The sequence below is a fragment of the Python bivittatus genome, unplaced genomic scaffold, assembly GCF_059951505.1.
Source record: "Python bivittatus isolate LINGU-HERP-01145 unplaced genomic scaffold, Pbiv_v1 ctg000440_np1212, whole genome shotgun sequence".
In the NCBI taxonomy this organism is placed as follows: domain Eukaryota; kingdom Metazoa; phylum Chordata; class Lepidosauria; order Squamata; family Pythonidae; genus Python; species Python bivittatus.
Genome location: NW_028277063.1, coordinates 7,988,710 through 8,012,511, shown reverse-complemented (window position 1 = coordinate 8,012,511; position 23,802 = coordinate 7,988,710). Strand labels below are relative to the sequence as shown.

At 36.4% G+C, this 23,802-nt stretch overlaps 2 protein-coding genes across 2 annotated transcripts; both read right to left on the bottom strand.

The window, feature by feature from the left end:
* Nucleotides 1-87: 87 nt before the first annotated feature.
* On the bottom strand, nucleotides 88-4,430 carry LOC148215745 (vomeronasal type-2 receptor 26-like). Its single transcript, XM_088142446.1, has 2 exons — nucleotides 4,338-4,430; nucleotides 88-1,005 (listed from the first exon to the last, which is right to left on the bottom strand). The coding sequence occupies exons 1-2, from the start codon at nucleotides 4,428-4,430 to the stop codon at nucleotides 88-90; spliced, it is 1,011 nt and encodes a 336-aa protein (XP_087998572.1).
* Nucleotides 4,431-4,970: 540 nt separating this feature from the next.
* On the bottom strand, nucleotides 4,971-22,660 carry LOC148215744 (vomeronasal type-2 receptor 26-like). Its single transcript, XM_088142445.1, has 5 exons — nucleotides 22,485-22,660; nucleotides 21,152-21,443; nucleotides 18,528-19,391; nucleotides 15,168-15,389; nucleotides 4,971-5,240 (listed from the first exon to the last, which is right to left on the bottom strand). Exons 1-5 carry the CDS (start codon nucleotides 22,658-22,660, stop codon nucleotides 4,971-4,973), a joined length of 1,824 nt encoding a protein of 607 aa, XP_087998571.1.
* Between the last annotated feature and the right edge of the window lie 1,142 nt (nucleotides 22,661-23,802).

Sequence of the window (23,802 nt, the reverse complement as noted above, 5' to 3'; positions counted from 1 at the left end):
TAATGTTCAGGAACTATAAACTTTGGAAGAGAAAGTGCAAAGCTGAGTTAAATTGGGATTATACTGTGTGGTGGAAAGGAAACTGTATTAATGTACTAGAGAACCTGGAATCAGGACTCTAGAATATAATGAGTTCATTACCTGCCAAAATGGCTGGTTATGAAGCTTCAGTCCACCTTCCACCTTTGCCCTGTGTTTGAATCCAGATCCAGACATATCATGTAGAGCATGAGCTATACCAAAGACAGCATTGTAGACACTGTAGCTGTGGCCAGACATGCTCATTTCAAAACTGGGGTAAGAGAGGCTCTCTAGTTTTTCATCTCCAGTGCAATGATTTTCCTCCATTTCATCCACAAGCGTACTTTGAAATACACAGCCAAAGGCCTGCTCCCAGAAGTTTTTGATAAAACCATCTCCTCTTGTACTGGAAGGGTTTTGACTCTGTATGAACTGCTGAAATTCAAATATGTCCCTGGAGTGAAACATGAAGGCTACAGCTCCACGGAAAATGTCTAAATCCCAATACCTTTGAAATACAAATGAAGTGGTCTCCATTTGGGCTGTGGTGATCCATAATTTTCCTAGGGGTTTCCTATACTTACTGTCTACATCTTCATCTGATAGATAAGAGACAAATCGAAAAAATCCTAAGGAATAAGATTCACCATAGGCAAGTATCACTGTAGCTTTATTGCCTGTCAGTGTATCATATATCTTCTTCCCTTCACTCAGCATCTCAAACAGGTCAGTTATAAAGGTTATAATGGGGATTTTTTGTATGAATGCAAAACAGACACCCTTCTGAGAAAACATGGGAAACACAGTTTGCACAAATCTTTCTCCACTGTCATTATCCATAACCACCACCCCAATCCATATCCATCTGAAGTGCAGAAGCAGAGACAGAATCCCCTCATACTGAAGGTCTTCCTTTGGAACCATCTGGTAGAAGGGAAGCCCAGGAGATTTGTCCTTCATCACTGGAGTGGGACTGTAGGTGAGCTAAAGAAATCCATGAAGAAGAAAGAGAACAATTGCAGTATCCATTAAGTTGCATTGCTACTATTGGTGCATTATTCTTTTCTCTAATTAATATTTTTCTAGATAGAAGCAGCTTATAATAATATATAGTAAAAATAAACTGAATTTATTGTTCCGACTGGTAGGTTATAACATATCAGATATGCAATAAAACAGTAACTAGAATTTAATGAATTAAATTTGAAATTAGATAAAAACAGGTTAATATTCATTAAAATATGAAATAATTATTATACTCAGCTGTGGCTCAATCAAAACCTGCCAGTTAACTCAAAATAAATTGGGTAGTGAAGCAGATACTGAGGAATGTCCTTAAACCAGTATTGTGTACAGACATTTTTCAAAGTTGTTAGAAGAACATGTTTGTCCTAAATATTTAATGTTGATGGCATTACTACTACTACTATTGTTGTTGTTGTTGGTCACACAGTCAGCCAGATGTTTAGACTGGATTTGGCATTTTTAACAATCTATCAAGTCCTTCCCAAGGACCTGGGATAGGCAGAACTTGTTGTTTGATGGTGTTAAAGGCATCATTGCAGGATATAAGCTGTTCCAAGTAAAGCTGCCTTTGCAATTGACTGATGATGATTTTGTCAATGCTGAGGGTGTTCAAGAAGTGCTCCAGATGTTTTGTGATTGCATCCAAGGTGCTGATTCCTGCTGATAGAATCTTTGCTTTCTTTTGCCATAGTCAGTCTATTGCTATTTGCAGGTCTTTATGTCTCATGATTCTCTCCAGTTCTTTCTGTTCTATTCTGTTGTCTCCAGGTGTTGCAATGTCCACTATCCAGACTTTTTTGTCCTTCTTATCAACAATTATTAAGTCTGGGCTGTTCTGTGGCAGGTGCTTGTCTGTTTCAATTCTAAACTTCCAGAGCACTTGAGCTTCTTCATTTTCTATTACTTTGTCTGTTTTGTGGTCCCACCAGTTCTCGCTTGCAGACAAATGACATTTCTTGCAGATATTCCAATGCACCATGGTTGCTATTTTGTCATACTGTTGTTTGTAGTCAGCTGTGCAATCTTCTTGCAGCAGCTAACTAGGTGGTCCACTGTTTCTTCAGCTTCTTTGCAGAGGTGGCATTTGCTGCCTGCTGCTGTCTTCTCAATTCTGGGTTTATATGCATTTGTTCTTAAGGCTTGGTGTTGTGCAAGGATAATTAGCCCCTCTGTCTCTTTCCTCAGCTTTCCTTCTATATTATCATTATTGGTATTGAGCTGAAAAGTTGTTGGGAGGTGCTGTAGAATTTTCAGCTTCCTCTTCTTCTCCAATGTGGTGTAGCATAGACTGTGCTCACTGTGACATTCTTGGCTTGTCCTGGACCTGATTTGAGATCATTCTAAATTATCATTATTCCATCCAAGCACTGATCTTTACTCTCTTTTCTTACTGATAGTGGTTACTCCAATTCTTCTATGCACTTCTGACCTAAAGTCATCCATTCTCATCCATTTCAGTTCATTGATTTCCAGAATGTCAATGTTCAGTCCTGCTCTTTAAGCTCCAACACATAATCTATCTGGATAGAGCCTTGAATAAGTTATGCAACAGTCATTATAAAAAACATCAGCTTAGACTGGAAAGATGAGAAAGGGTGTGGAAGGAACTCAGATTATCCTGCCTTTACTCTCTTTGATATATGAGGGACAGAGAAGAAAACTCTGTAAGGTTTTCAAGGTTCTTAGACCCTAGAGCAGAGGTTCAAGGTACCCTTAGTGTCTCGGTAATTTTTTCACAGCCTGAAGCTAGAAGACTACCAAAAACATTGCAAAAATTTAAAATATCCCATGGCTGCAGTGCAAAGTTTTGGAACTGCAGTCCTATAACAAAGACATTGAGTTCTGGTAGTGCTTGCAATGTCTGTTTCTGAGCTGGCCTCCTTCAAATAGTTGACTTAAAAAAAAAAAAAATTACAGCATGTAAGTTTCCTTTTACCTCTAGGTACCTTAACAGCTGGAGTTCCTTTTAGATTTAGGTCACTGCTACTTGATTTTCACTGCTCCTTCCACAAGAGCTTAACAGATACAGTTGGACCTGGGAGAAAGAGCTTACAATATCCATGCTGAGCTTGAGATTGTTAAAGCAAATTTAGTGGAGTGGGTGGTCATTTCTTTCTCCATTGGATCATACTTAGTCTTATCCCTCATCCATGATTTATCCATCATGGGCTAAACATCTGGGAATGAACACTGCTGATCCACATAGTATCATTGGGATCCCCAAGCTAACAATCCACAAAGGGAACAAATGGAGTAACCCAATATGAAAAATACACAAACCAAGTACTTTTAGGATCAGTTTGTTTGGAATAAAATTATTCTTTAAATGCACATCTTGGAGTTTTTTTCTCATGAACTGACCTCATTATTAGATATGTACTACAACTAACACAGTAACACTACTTGGCTTCAAGTTACAAATTCTTTTGCCCTCTGAACCAACTAATATAAACCCTCAATACCTTCATATAGCATTTCAGTGTTCACTGCACTTGCTCTCTTTCTCTTGGTTTTTTTTTCACAAGTTAAAATTAAATTCTGGTGGCAACTGCATATTTAGAGAAAGGAAGCTTCCATTCTTTGCTTTCTGACAATGATTATTAAGACAAATAATTATTGAACCAAACCTTTTTGTATATAAGCCAGGTTAAAAACATTTTTCCACTTACCTTGGATATCTTAATTATGTAACTTCATTCCAAGACACTGGAAGTACAAAAGTGTATCCAGCAAATCGTAGAAATGATAAAAGAAGTGTTAAACTTCAATTGCATACCTTACCTGGGGAATCTTGTATAGATCCAGGACAATTGCCATTTGTTCTTGATCTTTTGCAGCCAGAATTAGTCCCTTTCTTCAACTTTCCTGCTCTTAGCCATTCCCAGGTCTTGTTATCTGTTTTGCCAGCTAGTTTGTGTGTGTGTGTGTGTGTGTGTACTGGCCATGTAATACTTTGCCTTGCCATGTCTCTTTTCTATTCTTCATCCGGTCATACTTATAGTTTAGTTTAGTTTATAATTATTGATTAGCCATGTACTGTGTACTTATGGTTTGCGGGGAGAATGTGTTTTTACCGTAATTATATGAATTTTAATTTTTTTCCCCACAAGTAAGACAAATTATTCATGAATGAAACCTTCCTTGAATATAATTCAGGTTAAAAACATTTTACATTTTCCTTGGATATCATAATTATGAAAGTTGGTTCCAAAATACTGAAAGTACAAAAGTGCATCCAGCTAATTAAATAAATGATAAAAGAAGTGTTAAACTTCATTTGCTTATCTTACCTGGGGAATCTTGTATAGATCCAGGACAATTGCCATATCAAGAGAAGTAACCGAATCCAGTCCACCAATCACTGCAAGGAGCTTATTCTGCATGTCACAATTGTAATTTGGGAAAAATCTTTCAAGTATATATGTAAGTAGCATAGTGGAATGGTATGTCCATTTTGCATTGTAATAATTATCATAAATATGAAATCCCAAGGTGATATTTGGTAAAATCTGAGGATTTTCATTAATCTGCTTTACCGCAAAGGCCAAGGCCAAGATATGTTGGTAATTCTTCAAAAGTATTCTAGAAGGAGTGTTTCAATCTGTATCAGATAATATTTTACAGTTCTGAATTTTTTTTTTGCAGCATTTCTTATCATATTTATTACTGTTTATTACAGAAAATATATGCTACTTTGGAGAATATAATATTTAACATAATATTCCATGCACTCAAATTCTTAATTTTTTATCTTACTTGATAGTTCCAATCATCATCTAAAATAATGTCTAGAAAAGTTAAACACTTTCCTTCTGCACAATGCACAATATCTGCCTAGTACATACAGGTTTTTTTTCAATTTCCTATAACATCATCTGGCACCCTAATGAACATAAATCCACCTACAAACAAAAATGACTTCCTTACGTAAGTTCCTCAGGCTTGGCCGGTGGAGGTTCTTTTATGAAATTTTGGGCATATGAGAGGAAGATCCTGTGAGATGCGATGCCACCAATGATGAGATCTCCAGACTGATGATATCTATGGAATGGGTGCTCTGGATACCGGACATTACATTTCACTGTGAGAGCTTCGTATGCCATGTATGGAAGTGGAGTTAACACAAGCATCACTACTACCAACATCCTTAGTTCAAGTGGAGAAATCTCCTCTCTGCAGATTCTTCTCTCTATCTACAAAGAAGTCATTAGGACCTTCAGTGATTCAGCAATATACAGGTAGAATGTATTATTATTATTATTATTATTATTATTATTATTATTATTATTATTATTATTCCCAGATTAAATGAGTAGACAGTCCTCTGGCCAATCTAAAGTTCCAAATATTAAATACTGGGGATCAAACAGACATACATATATCTCTATCCCTACTCAAATGCAAGAAGTTGTATTTATTCAGTATTTCATTGACTGTAATTGAGGGCTGATTTTTGGGAACAAATTGCAGTTTTACATCACCAGTTCAATTATTGATATTATGCTAATTGAAGGAATGGGAATTGTTCCTTTTAGAGAACTGCAATTCCATGTAGAATATCTGAAAAACAAAACATATTTATCATGACTGAAGGGAATTTCTTCTATCTTCTTCAATAAGATTCCCCCCTCCCCTTGGAATTGAGTCATAGAAGGAGAGGTATCCCAAAATATGAGGAATTTGGTTCACAACTGATGCTTCATGCATGTCATCATATGACTAGCCTGCTTTTCAGCATAGTTTGCAGAGACTGAAGGACAGTAATTTCAATGCCTGTAATAAGTTAGCCCTTAGAAACTCTAAGAGGCATTTGCATCTGTATATTTTAATTAAAAAGAAAATAGTTATTTTCTTGTATGGCAGGCACAGAGGCATTTTTTAATGTAGACTTTGTATTCCCCCCCCCCCTTTCTTCTTGTATCTTGGTGTAGTGCGGTTTCACTGGATTTTCCAATGAACATGTCTGCCTTAAGAGACCGAAGGAGTATATTTTTGTAATATCTTCTTTCCAGAACATACCGGTGGAAGTAGCATAATTTTCTTTGGTATCTTCTCCAACAGCCCCCCAAATTCTCCAAGATCCTCCAAAACCACGTACACTTCTATCAATTCAATTAAAGTTTTGCCTGAAATAATTTTCCTGATGCAATTTTCTTCCCACCCTCTTCAGTTATGTCTTGATATCACTGGTCCTTCCCTTCAAAGCCAAAGGGTACTCCCAAATGTTAGAGTGAGGATATGAGGATCTACAGGACTATTGGGAAATTAGATATGCTTTAAGCATAGAGGCTCAGCCATTCCATTACAATGGTACTTCGTGCACAAGCATTATTCATTCTCTGATATCTACTGACAATTTTTCTGTGATGATCTTGGTGCTGTACTTGGTGTTGGTCTGTGCCAGAGGCTTTCAGGAGTTTTTGTGGGCTCCCTGCTGTGGGCTGCTGGTTATCGTGCATGGATCAGCATTGATCAGCTGTTTAGTGTAGTATAGTGATAGAGATAGAACCAGCAACAATAGTGCTGGAGGTGTCTGGCATGTATTTTTCCAGGTTGGAAAATCATCATATAATTCTAGGGTTGGGGGATCATATTGTTGTGTGCTTTTCCTCATTCCTTCAGGTCTAGAGCAGAGGGTTAGGTTTCAACAGTATATTGATGATACCCAACCATACATCTCCACTTAAGCAACCAAGTAATGTTGTTGAGGTTCTTTCTTAGTGCCTGGAGGTCTGGTGGTGAAGAAAGGTAAGGACAAGTTTCAACTCAAGTGTAGGAAGACCAAGTGTCATTTGACTTTTAGGTCTGCCAGGAAGGAAGGAAGGAAGGAAGGAAGGAAGGAAGGAAGGAAGGAAGGAAGGAAGGAAGGAAGGAAGGAAGGAAGGAAGGAAGGAAGGAAGGAAGGAAGGAAGGAAGGAAGGAAGGAAGGAAGGAAGGAAGGAAGGAAGGAAGGAAGGAAGGAAGGAAACATTGGGAAGAAGAGAAAGAAAAAATATACAAATCATTACATTGCAAAGGATAACCAAATACACAAGCATGCAAATTTCCTTCGGTTTATCATCTGTTTCCTGTTGTTCAACTGAGGCCTCAACCAAATAATAAAACATTTGGGGAAAAAAATGCACCCTAGCAGTCCAGCACTAGAAGCTAAGATTGAGAAGACCTCCACAGCTACCATATATTTTCCTTTGGTGCTCAGCTAGGTTGGAACAAAAGATAACCAAACGTTACAGAAAACCAACATACTAAATGTAATAAACCTGGCTTCATTAAAAGTATCTGGTAACTTCCTGGCGAGAAAGGCCACAGTGAAACTCACCATGGCCAAAAAGCCCAGATAGCTCAGCACACAATAAAACATAGTCACAGAACCTTGATTACATTCCAGAACCAACTGATCCTCCACTGAGTGCACGTCAACATTTGGGAATGGAGGAGAAGTTGATAGCTATCTAATACATATGACTGACTGAATAAGAGAACAGGAAAGATCAATAGAATTGGCGAGTCTTTTTCCCACCCATTTTCTGTCAGCTCTTTTCAACTCTTCCTATGTTGTAGTTATTTGCCAAAATTTCACAGTATGGCCAAATATTTATTTATTTGTTTGTTTATTTATTTAGCATATTTATATAGCTGCACATCTTATCCAAATATGTTGGGAACAAGTATCAAACAGAAAACCCAGATATTCCTTTAACATACTTTACAGTGTGAAGTGGATGAAAAATTGTCCTGTGTGACCCCATCCACAACAGCACAAGTAAAAGCAGGTTTCACTGTGGAGTAGGAACTATTGCAATCATGACACAACAGAAAAGGCTCCACTTTGCCTCACCAAAAAAGAATCAATGGAGTGTATTGTTTTAACCTGCCCCATTCTGAATGAAAACTTTTCTCAAACCCCCAAGCCACAGTCTGTTTCTTCAGAGCTCTGGCATATAATAAATGCCCACCAATCAAAACCTGGGAGGAAAAAAATAAAACTCTAAAGGGACATTGAGGAAGGGAAATATTGGATCCCATCTTAAAGAGGTCTCCCTGCAAAACAGTGTAGTACTTCCCTGAAAAATCACCCTTCCTCATCTGGTCACATTGTCTTGCTGAAGGCTGAAGAATCCTTGGAGCAGAAGTTATAGTTTCACCATTTGTTCCATTTTATGAGAAATATGCCACAGATAATCCTTTATACCTCTGCACCTTCCTATTAAAATGTGATGATTCCTTTCAACCATCCATTTTTTCCAACACTCATGATGTAAAATTCTTCAAGTAATCCCTATATTTTCTACTTCTTACAATAAGGGCTATGTTCACTCTAAATTTCAGCATGTTTTAGTCCAAAACAAAGAAACAAAACAAAACAAAACAAAATGTTACAAGTTATTTAGAGAAATAGAATTCAAAATTCATTTCCTATGAATTTTGGAAATCATGATTGCCTTGTGAAAGACTACCTTTCCAGTACATGTTATTCTCTTCAGGTAAGAAAACAATTATTTATGATCAGGAATTAAATGAGAATAGTTTAAAATGTTTATGTTGATATGTATAAAATATGGTTTATTTAATTTCCTTATTAGGATATAGCTTCTAACCAAATTTCATATTGTTCAGTTGGAGAAAAATATAAAACATGGCTCATTTCACTGAATTTTAATATGTAATAATATAATATATATGATAATATATAATGCACATACACATGTATACATATGTAAGATCCATTTGTTTTTTTTAATTTCTTTCAATACCAGACAAAGGTAGTCATCCTACTACAGAAATCTCTGTGCAATACAAATTGTGGTCAAATGATTTCTGTGCATTTGATTATCATTATTATTACCCCAAAACTGTATTGTTAGAATTAGCTCAAGAAGATCCGTTGGAAATGGAAAGATGACTATGATGATACTTGCAGGTTACCCTTCCAGGTATCTTCAAAATCAGTGTGTTTCTAATAGAATACAGTCCTTTAACAAGTTAATCAATACAAATACTAGGAAAAATATCCATCAGAATTTCTGCTATAAAAACATATATAAACATATAAGTCCATCTGCAGTGCAGATTGCAACTACATTCTTGGTCACATTCATTATTCTTTCTTTCTCCTCAGCTCCCGATTGTTCAGCTGTGGTTTCAGAACAATAATGTAGCATTTGGGGAAAAAGATGCAGATCAGCAGCCCAGCACACGAGGCTAACATTGAGAAGATCTCCATAGCCACCATGTATTTCCCCTTGGTGCTCAGGTAGGTTGGAACAAAGGAGAGCCAAACACTGCAGAAGACCAACATGCTGAAAGTGATGAACTTGGCTTCATTGAAAGTGTCAGGTAACTTCCTGGCCAAGAAAGCAACTATGAAACTGATCATGGCTAAGACCCCCATATAACCCCGTGTACAGTAAAACATAATCATGGACCCTTCCTTACACTGGAGGACAATTTTTCCAGTCTCTGAGTGCAGGTCAGCAACTGGGATAGGAGGAGAGATGGACAGCCATATAGTGCAAAAGCCCACTTGAATTAAGAAGCCAGATAAAACTACAGAATAGCCCAGTCTTTTCCCCACCCACTGCCTCATCCTGCTTCCTGGCTTGGTTGCCATGAAAGCTAGGACCACAGTCACAGTCTTAGCCAGCACACAGGAAATAGCCACAGAAAAGATGATGCTGAAAGCAGTTTGTCGGAGAAGACATGTCACCTTATTTGGCTGACCAATGAATAGAAATGCACAAAGGAAGCAGAGCAGGAGTGTGACCAGGAGAATGTAGGTGAGATCTCTATTGCTGGCTTTGATGATGGGAGTGTTGTGATGCATCAGAATTGTCCTTAGCACAAGAGCTGTGATCGTAGAACAAAAAAGAGAAAAAGAGGCTAAACTGATTCCCAGAGGCTCTTTATATGACAAGAAACTTATGTCTTTGGGAATACATGAATCCTGTTTTTTGTTGGGATATTTTTCTTCTGTACAACTATAGCAGTCATTCAAATCTGTAATGGAAAGGGTCTCGTCTAAGTCTCCAGTGGATGCATAAATCTTAGGATTGTTCTTACATCCCTATACACATAAATATTTTCTGTCCTTTCTTGCCCAAACAGAACAAAGTAAGAAATGAAGACCACATGAAGACCATGTTTGTGAATTCAGCAAATAAATCCTTTATATAGTCCAATCAGAAAGTGAACAGTAAAATCCAGCAATAAGAGCAATATATCAGTAATTGTACAGGGAAGATAAAATTTGGATTTAACGGGTTAGATTTTCTAAATGGACTGCACTAAGAACACTGGACTGTAATTTGTAGCATAATGAAAGATAAACAAGAAAAATATCAAAAAAAGCAAAATGTTGCTACCTGTTGAAAATGGTTGTGGAAACTCAGACAGCAAAAGAGAACAACAATTATGGAAACTGTGTGGAACTAAACATTGAGTTCCAGAGAAGAGCAAGAAGAGAGAAGCAGGTTTATCTAAAGAAATGAGAAATTGAAGGTAATACTGCTAGAAAGGACTAGAGATTTACAGCTTAAAATTACACACATCAAGAAAAACATTCCAGTAAATAAGAGCATGAGAAGGCAAACATCTACTGGAAATATATATATATATATATATAAAGAACATGTGGGTCAAATATAGAAGAAAAAACTGTACAAAAAATACAAAATTAATAGTAAATACCAAGGAAGGATCATTGAACTAGAGAGACATTTTCCAAAGTGAATTTAAATGGGCCCAAGAAAATATTTCTAATAGGAAAAGTGCAAAAGTTGATGAAATACAAGCACAGCTGTTCAAGATATTACAAAACAATGTAGTTAAAATACTCCAAGTATATGCAAATATGGAAAACACAGCAATTGTCAAGGATTGGAAAATATCAGTATATATTTCAGTACAAAACGGGGAAATGGCAGAGCATTCTTGAAAAGAAAAAAATGGAATTAAAATTGACAAAAGACCAGCAACCTCAGAGAGGCTGATGATGCCACTTTTATGTCTGATAGCAAGGCTGATTTAAGATGAAGATTTTGATTCATCATCTTTCCACTTCTTGTTGAAGAGGAAAGAAGAGATTATGAAATCCATTCTCCTGCTCAATAAAAAGCTTATATTATGGCAGCTGCAATACCCACTGAATGCAAATTGGCAAAGAATTATTTATTTATGTATTTACTTATGTATTTATTTATGCAATTTAAGAGAATATGTGTAGCTCAGGGTTCAACTGTGGAGTCCTTTGTATTCTCTGAGCTTGGTTGTTTTCTTGCAAACGTTTCGTTATCTGGCTAGGTAACATCTTCAGTGCTAGAATGGAGTGAGGTTTGCTCTGTTTATATACAGTGGCTTAACCTGCCAATGTTGGTGGAGGTGTGGATTAAGTCTGTCCACGTGTTGTGAGATTAAGGAGTTTTCATTGTGTCTTCTGACTGCTAGTTGGTGTTCATGGATGCGCTCTGCTAGCCTTCTGCCTGCCTGTCCTATATAGGGGTTGTTACAGTCCTTACACTGCATGTTGTAGATGACTCCTGTTTTTCTTCTTGGGTTACTGGGTCTTTTGGTTTACTTAAGATGTTTTGGAGGGCTTTAGTTGGTTTGTGTGCTACAAATCATAGTCTCAATCCAAGTGACTCTGGACGGCTATAGAAATTGCATAAATAAATTTGTATCCCAACAAACTTTATCATCCTAAATTCAAGAATTCACAGGAAAGGTGACTGTATCCATGAAATAAAGAGATATCTGCTACTTGAGAATCTATAAGAATGGCATATACAGTCCACCTTTCCTTAAGCTCTCAGAGCAAAGATATACAGATGTTACAGTATGTTATGCCCACATCTATGGAATTTTGCATGACTTTCACCCCCTATTCTCCCCACCCCCAAGAAGATTGGGAAGTTTAAGGAACTTTAAGGGAAGGTAGACTATACTTTTCAGGAAGATTCTATATAACCTTTCCTGCAACCACTGAGTGCCAGGGCCTGGATAGCTCCTAAAGCTGAGGATATAGTCCTCTAAAGCGCAAAGGTCTATGAGTTCAATTCCCAGTGGAGGGTTTGTACCTCATAGAATAACATCTGGCTACCCATACGTGACAAGACCCAAACTGTCAGAACCTGCATCAACCAACAATTGTTAATTTACAAAGCACAGCAGTCAATGGGAGTTTGATTGATTTGCTTCTGCCAATTGTGACTAGGGAGGGGGGCTAGTAGTTAATGTTGTAATTTGAGTAGTACTGGGAGATGGTGAGGAGCTTAACCTTATATGGGCAACGAGGCCAGACCTGTTGGCCAGGAAGGAGCTATGTATTCCTGCGAGGAAGGAGCTCACCACCAGATGAAAAGGAATTGAGGTGCCATGGCAACAAGGGGAGGGGGGATAAATAGAGGGAAGTTTACCCAGGCTTTAGTTTTAGCAATGCTTTGTTTCAAGCTGCACGTACCACCTAATAAAGGAGCATTTATCTGAACCAGGCCTGGTTTCATGAGAATTCTTCTGAATCGGGTTTGGACTTTGTGGACTTGACACAAACACAATGAAGAGTATCACATGGTGCCTTCTTGTGGTCAATACAACTGTTACTTGAGAGAAAATTCTGAGAGATTTAGACAAAATATTAAAAATTTTGAGGCATCTCACTGACAACAGAGGAATGTATTGTCAAGGCCATGGTTTTCTGAGTTTTAATATATGGCTGTTAAATAAGGATCATCAAAAAGGCTAAATAAAGAAAAACAATAGACTTTGCATTATGGAGCTGGACTATATTGTTGAGACTGCATTAATTACAGAGAATGTTGGATGGAACCTCAGAAGTCATCTGGTACATTATCCACTAGAGGAGATGACAGATGTGACTGATGACCATCCACTGACTATTTGAATACCTACACTGAAGGAGAACTTGTTAATTCACTAACAGTCTGATCCACTGGCTAACATTTCAGAAATCATTGGTTTTGGCTGCTCCTGCCCTCTACAGTTTTGTAGAGTTACCCTCTGTGGACAGTGTTCTCCTTCAAGATTTCAAGCCATTGGATCCCAACTATTTTTTCTTAGTGTTCAACACAATCCACTCTTTTTGAAATCCAGTATGATTCTTCTCAGATGCTCTTGCCCAAGATATCCCAATTTCAAGAACAACATGTTCATGTTCCCCCAGATCACTTTCACTTCTTCATCCAATTTCTCATGGTTGTTGAGATTTCAGTCAGCAAACTCCTTTGTTTGTTTGTTTTTTTCTTTTCCATTCAGTTTCTGACACATAAAATGTCAGCAAAAGAGAGCAAGAATTTGGTGGACCTGACTCTTTCTAGAGTTAGAATCCCAGCATATGTCAGGATAATTGAAATTCCCCGTTCTCAGCATTGCATGCCTCTTTGAAAGACTGGGCATCAGAGGCAGAAAACCCTCATCCAATTCCTGAATGCCTCTGCAAGTATATTTTATCTTTATATATAGGGCAGCACTAACACTCTTTCTGCTGGCTTTGTTCTTTTTGAATAAAATGTAGTGTTCAGTAGTATATGCCAGTCATGAGTATCATCCTCCCTAGTTTTAGGGACACCTGTCACGTAATATTTATTTTCCTTTTAGGATCTCTAATTTCCTCTGTTTATTATCCATAATGTGCAATAGTGTAGAAACATCTGTGCTTTGAAAGTCACTCCCTACAGGCCTCTCTTTGTAATATGACACTGAGTCCCATCTGGCCTCCTTCTTCTGTTGTGTCTAGTTTCTTGGAAAATTCACCCATAAGAACAAAGAATTCAGTGAGGGATGAGGTAGTCAAAGCAATAATAATGAAGCCAAAGCTTAAATAATTTGGGCACATAATACAAGGGGAAGCGTGATCAGAAAAGACCTAGGTGCCTGGAATAATTATATATATATATATATATATATATATATATATATATATATATAATATATTATAATTATATATTATAATTATATATATATAAATATATATTCTGCCTTCAAGTCAGTTTTGGCTCCTGGTGACAGCCTGGATAATTCTATTCAATTTTCTTGGCAAGATTTTCAGAAGTGGTTTGTCATTGCCTCCTTCCTAGGGCTGAGAGAGAGGGACTGGCTCAGGGTAACTCTGCTGGCTATGTACCTAAGGTGGGACTAGAACTCACAGACTCCTGGTTTCTAGCCTGGTGCCTTAACCACCACACTAAAGTGGTTCTCAGAATAATGAAAACAATTGAAAAAAATGGCTGAAAATATTCAAGGTAGTTACATACTATCACTGTTGATAATAATATCACTGTACAAGAAGTCAAAGTAAGAATAAGAGAAAGATAATAGCTGTGAAAGAATGTCTATCAGTTTACAAGGAGTTAGAAGCAAATGAATAAAATATCCTTACCCTCCTTTTCGGAAACTTTCCCTTCCGGACATGACACACAAGAGTAACAGCAAAATGGCTTCCCAGCAATCACCTGCTTCCTAGACCCTGGATAACAGCTTGGTGTACATATGGAAACAGGACGTGTCTAACTTATAAGACAACAACAAAAACAACAATGTGATAATGTTTCAGCAATGTATTTCTGTACTCCTTTTTATTCTCTGTAGCATAGTTGTCATAAATCTATGGTTTTTCAGCATGCTGCCCTACTCAGGTGTGACGAAAGCAACAAGCCTTTGTTTTTCAAATATTCAACAGCCTAATCAGTTTTGTTCATTATCTTTCCAAAGCTTTTTATATTGTTTCAAAATATGAGGATCTCTTTGCTTGCATCTTAAACAAAATATACTACAGAATGGTAACTTGAACATCTTTTTATTTTTTTTTAATGCTCAGGAATAACAGCAACAACATCAAACATTAGTAGTTCAGGTTGATCAAGTAAGGTTTGGAAATTCTATGTATAACAGTGATTTTATTTCTGTACTTAGCAATTAGTTTAATATTTCCTATTCAGAACAGTTCCTAAAAAGGCTGTCTGTTAGAGACAGTTCAGAATTTCAGATTAAGTTAGACTGTAGTATAGTTTGAAAAGCCTCTCCAAAAGGACCCTACTTGCCCGGATTACATTTATTGATGATCACTGAGATTCAGTGTTCATATCAGATTGTCTATTCCTGCAACCTACCTGATTAAACCAGCTATTCCATATTATGGCATCTTCCGCAATGATGAATGATTGGTCTTGAGGAGACTGAGGGTCTATCCTTCCAATTTTCACTTTTGATTTGTTTTGAGAAAGAATAAAATTGATGATATCAAATCCAGCCACTAACTTTCCATCTGGGTCAAATGATACCTCTTCCCCAGCACTGTTATTGAATGTGACCTGTCTCAAAAAGTGATGAAGCTAAATTCCAAAAAAAGGAAAAATGTTAAGGAAAACATTGTAGATTAAAACTGTCCAATTAGAAACTCATGGTTCTGGTTTCATTCATTTAAAGATTTCTTATATATATATATATATATATATATATATAAATATATATATATAATAACTTTATTATTTTTTTAGAAGCACAATAAAAACTAACCAAAACTAATATTAAGAAAAAAGAAAAAGAAAAAAAATACTAAAAAGTAAAAATAGTAAAAAGCAAAAGGCAGAAAAGAAAAGGAACAGCAAAAGAGAATTGACTTCTGACCTACCACAGAATGGATATAAGTAACAATATGCATCAAACTCTTGCTCTAAATTTACTATGTAACTTTCCATTAATCCATATTATTTCTAATCATCAAACTTGTACAACATAATTTCATTTTGTATACTCCACAAAAAGTCCTCCCCCCCCCCAAATGTAATTAACACTAAAATTACCCAATGTCTTATCTCAAATCAGAACTATCCATTTCGCCATCTCGGCCAACTCCATCAACCTCACAAACCATTATTTCACTATAGATATTATCTTTTTTTCCCACTTCTATGAATTTGAAAGCCTTGCTGCTGTAATCATATATAAGAAATAAAATTATAAATATCATATCCTTCCACCATTATACATACTGTCACATATAAGAACAAAAATTCCATAGACTTAATAAAAAGTATATGCTAACCTTAGTGAACCTTATACCAAAACCCTTAAAATACTGTCATTCAGTCCTGGTCCTAAAAAGAAACCCCATGAAAAACTACCAAGAGCCGCAATGTATATGTTAGCCAATAGTCCAATAAATTCACTTGGTGAACCTTCTGTTTCCTTTTAAAAAGCTTAAGGTTTAGTCCTTTCCTATAACAGCCCACCAGTTGGATCCCCATCGTCTTCTTGTCTTCTCCTGGAAACATCTCCAATATCTCTTCATCTCTTTCTAGGAATAGCCTCACCAATGAAACACATTCCTTTTGCAGATTCAAAGTAAAAATCTTTCCAGATCACTCTATTCCATTATTTGTATGTCCCCTTTGAACATTGTAACATCAATTGATTCCATTTTTAATTCCATTTTAACATCTTTTCCCATATAATCCCTTGGCCAACTTAAGCCCATATTTAAATCCACAACTTCTTTATTCATATCATCTTCATAATCCAACATTTTTTTTTGAGCTCCAATTCCACATTCAGTTCAGTCTCTACCTTTTTTCCAGAGTTAATAATCTTATCCAGTTTGTACTCTATCTTTTTTTCAAGGGACTTAAATTTAGCTCTTAGCTCATCAAACATTGACTGGAATAGATTTAAAGGAGTTATTTTATTTTCTATCAGCTGCTCCAAGGGGACTCTTTTAGCCATTTCTTCTTGTTCTTCTTCTTTCTTTCCATTTAGACAAGTAAAATGAATAGCCAGATATAGTTAATTACAAGCAAAAGTAAACTGCAGTTCACACCCTCTAGTGCCTTTTAAGCTAAAATTGCAGGTGTGTGTGCTTGCTTCAAAGGGATCACACAGGAATCAAGTTACAATCTAGCTGTTTCTAAAGTCCCACCAATCAGCAGACAGAATTGACCAAAACAAGAAATTTTCCCATAGAAAAGACAAACCTCATTGCTGCAGATGGAGTTTCATGAAAAAATAAACTTTTAACAAATAAACCTTTTTTCACTATAAGTCAATTTTAATTCTCTTTTAAATTCTACTTTTCCTCCAGCTTTTTGCAAATTGATCAACTTAATTTAAAACTTTATTTTTCATTTAAATATAGTCCCAAAAATAAAGATATGCCTCAAGAGATTTATGTATCTGTTGTGAAGGAAAGTTTCTGAAGCTGAAAAATTTTTATTTTTGTTTATGCCAAAGTTTTTAAGAAATGAGAATTGGTCAGCTCTAGTGTCCATTAAGGCTATACCACAGTGGTGAACCGCGCCTCCCATGCGGCTCAACTTGAGAGTTCTTCACAGAGACTTCAGTCTCCGTAATTAGCTTTCAAGGAACAGCTATCAGGAGACCAAATGGGTCGATTTCCTTGCTTCCTCCTTTATCCAGAACAAGTTGATCAGCCAGCACTTGCTGCCAGCCACCAAACCAGTGGTGGTGTCATCTCTCCCTGTCATGGAGAGTTGTCTAAGCTGCCATATCTCACCAGAAGTCCCATTTAAAGATTTCTTTTATTATTCATTCAAGATAACTTTTATTTCTTATCGACTTTAGCTTTAAGGTTTCCCTTCCTATTCTGTCTCTCTTTACTTTTTCTGTTAATATTTGGAGGGGGGCAGCTAAATTTTATCTCTTAAAGCTATTTGGAATGTTGCCCTGAAAATAATTATTTTATGGTAGCATCAGTTACACAAAATGACAACCTGTGTTTGATGGCATCCATTTATCAAGATCAAGGTAGAATGATGAAACGCCTGGGGCTCAATCATTTATACTCCTACATTCAAACAATTTCTATGGCCCTTGAAGTAAAACCAGTTTCATTTCATTTTCTAGGATGCCATTGAAAACTTATAGTAACTTTACAACTAGGCAGGAAGAGTATCAGAGACAAACAAAATTATATAGCTAAAATTATTTGTTCCCTTGTCAGTTTTCTAGAGAGAGGGGACCAATATTCCAATATATGTTTAGATAACTAACTTCAAATATCACTTTCTGTCTCCACACAACCACTGCCATTTCTATTTGTAGAACCCTCAGAATACCTGCATCACACTCATTTCTTCAACTTCAAAATGCAGAGACCATTCAGAGGACTGAAGCTCTCCTTGCATTCATCAACTCAGACCAACATATCAACTTTTATGATAAAACTAACTGATAAAAAATATTGACTTGTTCATTTTTTGTTTAAAATCACTACAAGACAATTGCAGAGTAGGATCTTTTACTCTGGATTCTAATAAAACATCACAAATTGAAATTGTGTTCAAACTAAAGAGAGATGGCAGGATAATTGATCAATTTTACATGAATCATAAATTGTAGTAAAGACAATGCAAAATTGTTTTCAATTAAAATGATTCTAAAGGTGGAAAGGAAAATGAAGATACTGTGTTCCTATGCTAGAGAATCAGGACTCAAGAGTACGATGAGCACATTACCTGCCAAAACAGGGGATTGTGAAGCTGCAGTCCACCATCCATCATTGTTCTATATTTGAATCCAGATGTAACCATGTCATGGAAAGCATGGGCTATGGCATAAACAGCATTGTAGATACTGTAGCTGTGGCCAGTCATGTGTATTTCAAAACTGGGACAAGAGAGGCTCTCCAATTTCTCCTCCCCTGTACAATCCTTCCCATCTATTTCATCTACAGGTGTACCCCGAAATTGACAGCCAAAAGTTTGCTCCCAAAAGGTTTTGATAAAGCCATCTCCTGTTGCACTGGAAGGGTTTTGAGTCTCCAAAAACTCATGAAAGCCAGGTATGTCACTGGAGTGAAATGTGAAGACGATAGCTCCACGGAAAATGTCCAAATCCCAATCTCTTTGGAATGCAAAGGAAGTCAACTCCATCTGGGCTGTAGTTATCCATACTTTGCCTAGGGGGTTCTTATGTTTACTTTCCACTTCTTCATTTGATAAAAAGGACAGAAATCTAAAAAATCCCAAGGAATATGATTCGCCGTAGGCTAGTATTACCTTAACCTTGTTATCTGTCAGTGTATCATATATCATGTTTCCTTGACTCAGTATTTCATTAATATTAGTTATAAAGGTTGGAAAGGGGATTTTTTGTATGAATGCAAAACAGACACCCTTCTGAGAAAACATGGGTTTCACTGTTTGTACAAACCTTTCTCCACTGTCTGTATCCATAACCACCACCCCAATCCATATCCACCTGAAGTGCAGAAGCAGAGACAGAATCCCCTCATATTGAAGGTCTTCCTTAGGAACCATCTGGTAGAAGGGAAGCCCAGGAGATTTATCCTTCATCTCTGGAGTGGGACTATAGGTGAGCTAAAGAGATCCATGAAGAACGGACAGGAAAAGGAACAAGTATACTATCCTTAAGTATGCTAAACTGTTTAAAACACATAATATAACTGCTTTTTACTTAGTATTTCTACCGTCAATGAAAGGATGTGCCTTCAGTCTGTGCCTCATTAGCATAGTGAAGAAAAGGGGGAATGTTCTTTTGGTGCTACCTAACGACCAATACTGGTTTATAAATATGGTTTTCCAAGAAGCAACTGCTTATAAGAATATATGATCATTAGGCATATCTAAATTGGCCCTGTTATTATTTGATTTTATGAGATGATAAGTCTAATTGAATTAATTTATCAAACCAAAGTGATTTTAAGATTCAATCTGATAAAATTATATTTGTGTTTATGTAGGCAGAAAAGGCATTCCATGTTCAAACAACTTTGAAGGCATATAAATAAATCTGTGGAAGGAAGGAAGGAAGGAAGGAAGGAAGGAAGGAAGGAAGGAAGGAAGGAAGGAAGGAAGGAAGGAAGGAAGGAAGGAAGGACCCTGTAATCAGACCTTAAACTATATGTCATGCAATCTCTGCCACATCTATGTTTCATTTAAAAATCCTAAGCAACTATAGTTCTGTTCATTTGCATAATCTGTTTTTTTAAATATTTTCTTTCTCTTGTGGATCTTTACTTTCTTTGTCTTTTGCATCAATATTCTTGAATAGATATCTTGTCCTTCCCATTCAATTGTTCTTCACAGTTTCTTTGTATTACTCAGATATACCTCTTTGTCTTTTCTTGCTCTTCTCTAGAATTTTCCTGTGTCTCTTTTTCCACTTGCTTTCTGGCTTCTTGTGAGATTTCAGCATATCTGTAGACAACCAGATCACTGTCTTTTACCTTTTGCACTACTGGATCTCTTTGCTTCATCTTTAATGATATTATTAAATTTAGTCTTCAGTTTTTCATGCTATTTACCAAACTGAATTCCAACATTTTAGTTGTAACTTTCCAGGAAAAAGTTCGTGATCTGTGGCCTAGTCAGGACTTGGTAATTATCCCATTATTCCAGAAGATATACACTTAAGAGTTCCTAAAGCATTCCTTTCTCCTTTCATTAGAATGACATCTCTCTCTTCCTCTTCCCCTCCCTTGCCTTTGGTGCTGTCTCCCAAAAATCTGATCAATTTATTCGGTTTTTTTTTTAATGGGTTTATGTCTTTATGTTTTCAGAAATGGACATCTGCCTTTGCTTTTATTTGTTTATATATTTATTTTATTAAAGAAACTTTTTTTGTGTGTGGATGCTAAGAGTAATCTGCTGTTTGCAACACCTAACAGCATTCATTTCATCTGTAGTTTTTGTGGGAGTGAAGTGTCCATTTTCAGCTTTTTTCTATACTGCAAAATCTGTGTCCACAACATACATACTAATTCTTCTGATCTACCTGGGATTTTTAAAGATCTAGTCTGATGAAATGCTCTAGAAAACTCAGAAATTTTAAAATTCATTTTAACAATTTGATTAAATTAAATCTATTATAAGAAAAGAGGGGAGTTAACAATATGATTCTTTATGAATATTTTCTCAAATGTAAGGAAAATCATTGGTGAATCAAGTATCATATACAAAGACCAAGTTAAGAACTAAGGAACTGTTCTACACTCATATATTGGATATTACATTCAGATATTCTGATTCAGATATATTAAAACGACAAAAGGGCATCCAGCAGAACAACAATGAAGACAAATGAAAAAAAGCATTAAAATGTTGCATTCATATCCTACCTGGGGAATCTTGTAGATATCCAATATTATTGCCATATCAAGAGAAGTAACAGAATCCAATCCACCAATCACTGATATGAGCCTATTTTGCACATTACAGTTGTAATTTGGGAAAAATCTTTCTAGTGTATATGCAAGTAGCATTGTGGAATGAAACGTCCATTTTGCATTATAGTAATTGTCATAAATATGGAATCCCAAAGTGATATTGGGTAATATCTGAGGATTTTCATTGATCTCTTTTGCTGCAAAGGCCAAGGCCAGGATGTGCTGATAATTCATTGGAAGTATTCTAAAATAAGAATGGTGTTGTACGACAGTGGAATAATTCACATGTCCAAATTTTAATACGTTATCTTATTTATTTACTACAGAATATAAGTATCATTTTTCTTGGGTATAATACTCAACATACTAGAAGGTACATTAAAATAAAATTCCTCTAATTTTGATTGTATCTCATAATTTTGAACAAAGAGTTATGACTCTTGAGAAGCTGGACAGTTCTTCAGGATAAATCTAACTGTGCAAAAAACCTGCTAAATATGTAGAAACATGTGAGATGTACAGTATCTCATGGAATAGTAAATTAGAATGAAAATAACAAGAATAAGGTAGAAAGATGCACTGAAACCCATGTCAGAAAAATCATAGAGGAACTTGTTTGACAGAGGAGCTGGTAACAGAGAAACACTAAATCTGATCTAACTGTGATGTATCTACGAGGAGGAGAATGATGTGGGAAATCAAGGGTAACAGGAAGGAGGGGGTACATTCCAGGAAGGGGGAGGAGGCAAGAGGCAGCATAGTCCACAGGGGGAGCATGGAAAGTGAAAGAGGTTCAGGATAGCCACTCCCGAGAATCTCACAGTGTATATCCACTAGTTGCTGTAGTACTGATTTAGTTTGGCAAGATGCTGTCTATAAGATGTAAGCTAATAAAGGAACTGGACTGGACTGGACTGTTTCATAGTTGTTCTTGGGCCGGGCCTCACACTAACTTTACCAACCCTCTCTTCTTAAAGCATTATTTGAATTTTTTTTTTTTTTTTAAGTATAACAGTTGTTGGAGCTGGAAAGAGTGCCCTTTGCCTCGAAGGAAATAGATGGTGTTGAACAAATATTTCTCAAAAATAACATTTAGAGAAATTGAAAATGCTTTCCTTCACTGTGGTGAACTGTGCAGTCAAGACTATGTGTAAATATACAATTCATAGCTGCCTACCGATTAACAATTCTTTTAGTTGTATTGATATTTTTTCTGTAGTTGGAGGACCAGCAAGCACTACAAGAAGAACATAAATGGGATGACAAACAAAAATGAATTCCTTACATAAGCTCTTCTGGCAAAGGTGGTAGAGGTTCTTTTGTGAAATCTTTGGCATATGACAGGAAAACCCCATGAGATGCAATCCCACCAAGGATAAAGTCTCCATTCTGATGATATCTGTGAAGTGGATCTCCTGGATACTGGACGTTGCATTTCACAGTGGGGATCTTGTATGCCATGTATGGAAGCAGGTTTAACAGGAGTATCACTACTATTAACATCCTGAGGACAAGTAGAAAGTTTCCTTCTGCAGATTCTTTTCTATCTACCCATGGTCATTGTAGCTGTCATTGTTATAAAACTCATTTGGATGCACAGACTATTTGACACAAACTATCCTCTGACCACCCTAGAGTTCCAAGTGTTAAATATGGATGACCGTACCGACATACACCCTTGTTTCTTATCCCCATCCCTAAATGCTTGAGGTCACCTTTATGCCAGAATAAACTGCTATGTTAGTGTAGTTGATTTGTCTGAAGAACTGCAGTTTTACATCATCTAATTTAATTATAGTCCTTAAGTTAATTCAGTGAACAGGGAATTGCTACCTATTTAAAATTGGAATTCTCTGTTGAATTCTCTAAAGAAAACACACTTGTCATTTTGAAAGGGTATTTTCTCATGCGTCCACTTGAATAAGAAATTATTAAATTTTGCTTCAGTTTTGATGTACATTTTATCTTTGCCCTCTCCACTCCCCTTGCAAACCTCCCAAACAAAACAAACAAACAAACAAAAAAGTGATTTTGGCCACAATAACATTTTTTTCCCTTTTTTCTCTTTACAAGTAGTCCTCCAGTTATGACCACTCATTCAGCAACTGTTGAAAGGAGAGCCAAACAATGAAAAAGGCCAACATGCAAAAAGGGATGAACTTGGCTTCACTGAAACTGTCAGGTAGCTTCCTTGAAAAGAAAGCGACTATGAAACTGATCTTAAGGCATACAGGATATAGATGTCCAAGGTGAAATTGGGTGAAATCCAATGGTTTTCACTAATTTCCATAATTGCAAACTTCAAGGCTGGTAATTCTTAGGCAGCGGAAAAGGAAATTGTGTTCCATATTAGTGGATTAGTGGATTATTGGATTATTTTTTTGTTTTTTCTAATATACTGCATAGCCAGACTAAATTGGGCAGATGATGACCAACTTCATTTAATAATAAATGTTGTTATATAAAGTTGAGTATTTCTGCATACAGGAGGAAAGGAAAACAAGGTTATTTCATAACCAAAGTGCATGGAGAGGAAGTTAAAAGAAAAAGTCAGATCAATGTTTGTCTCTTGTATATACCATCCCTTCTTCCAACAAGCAAAA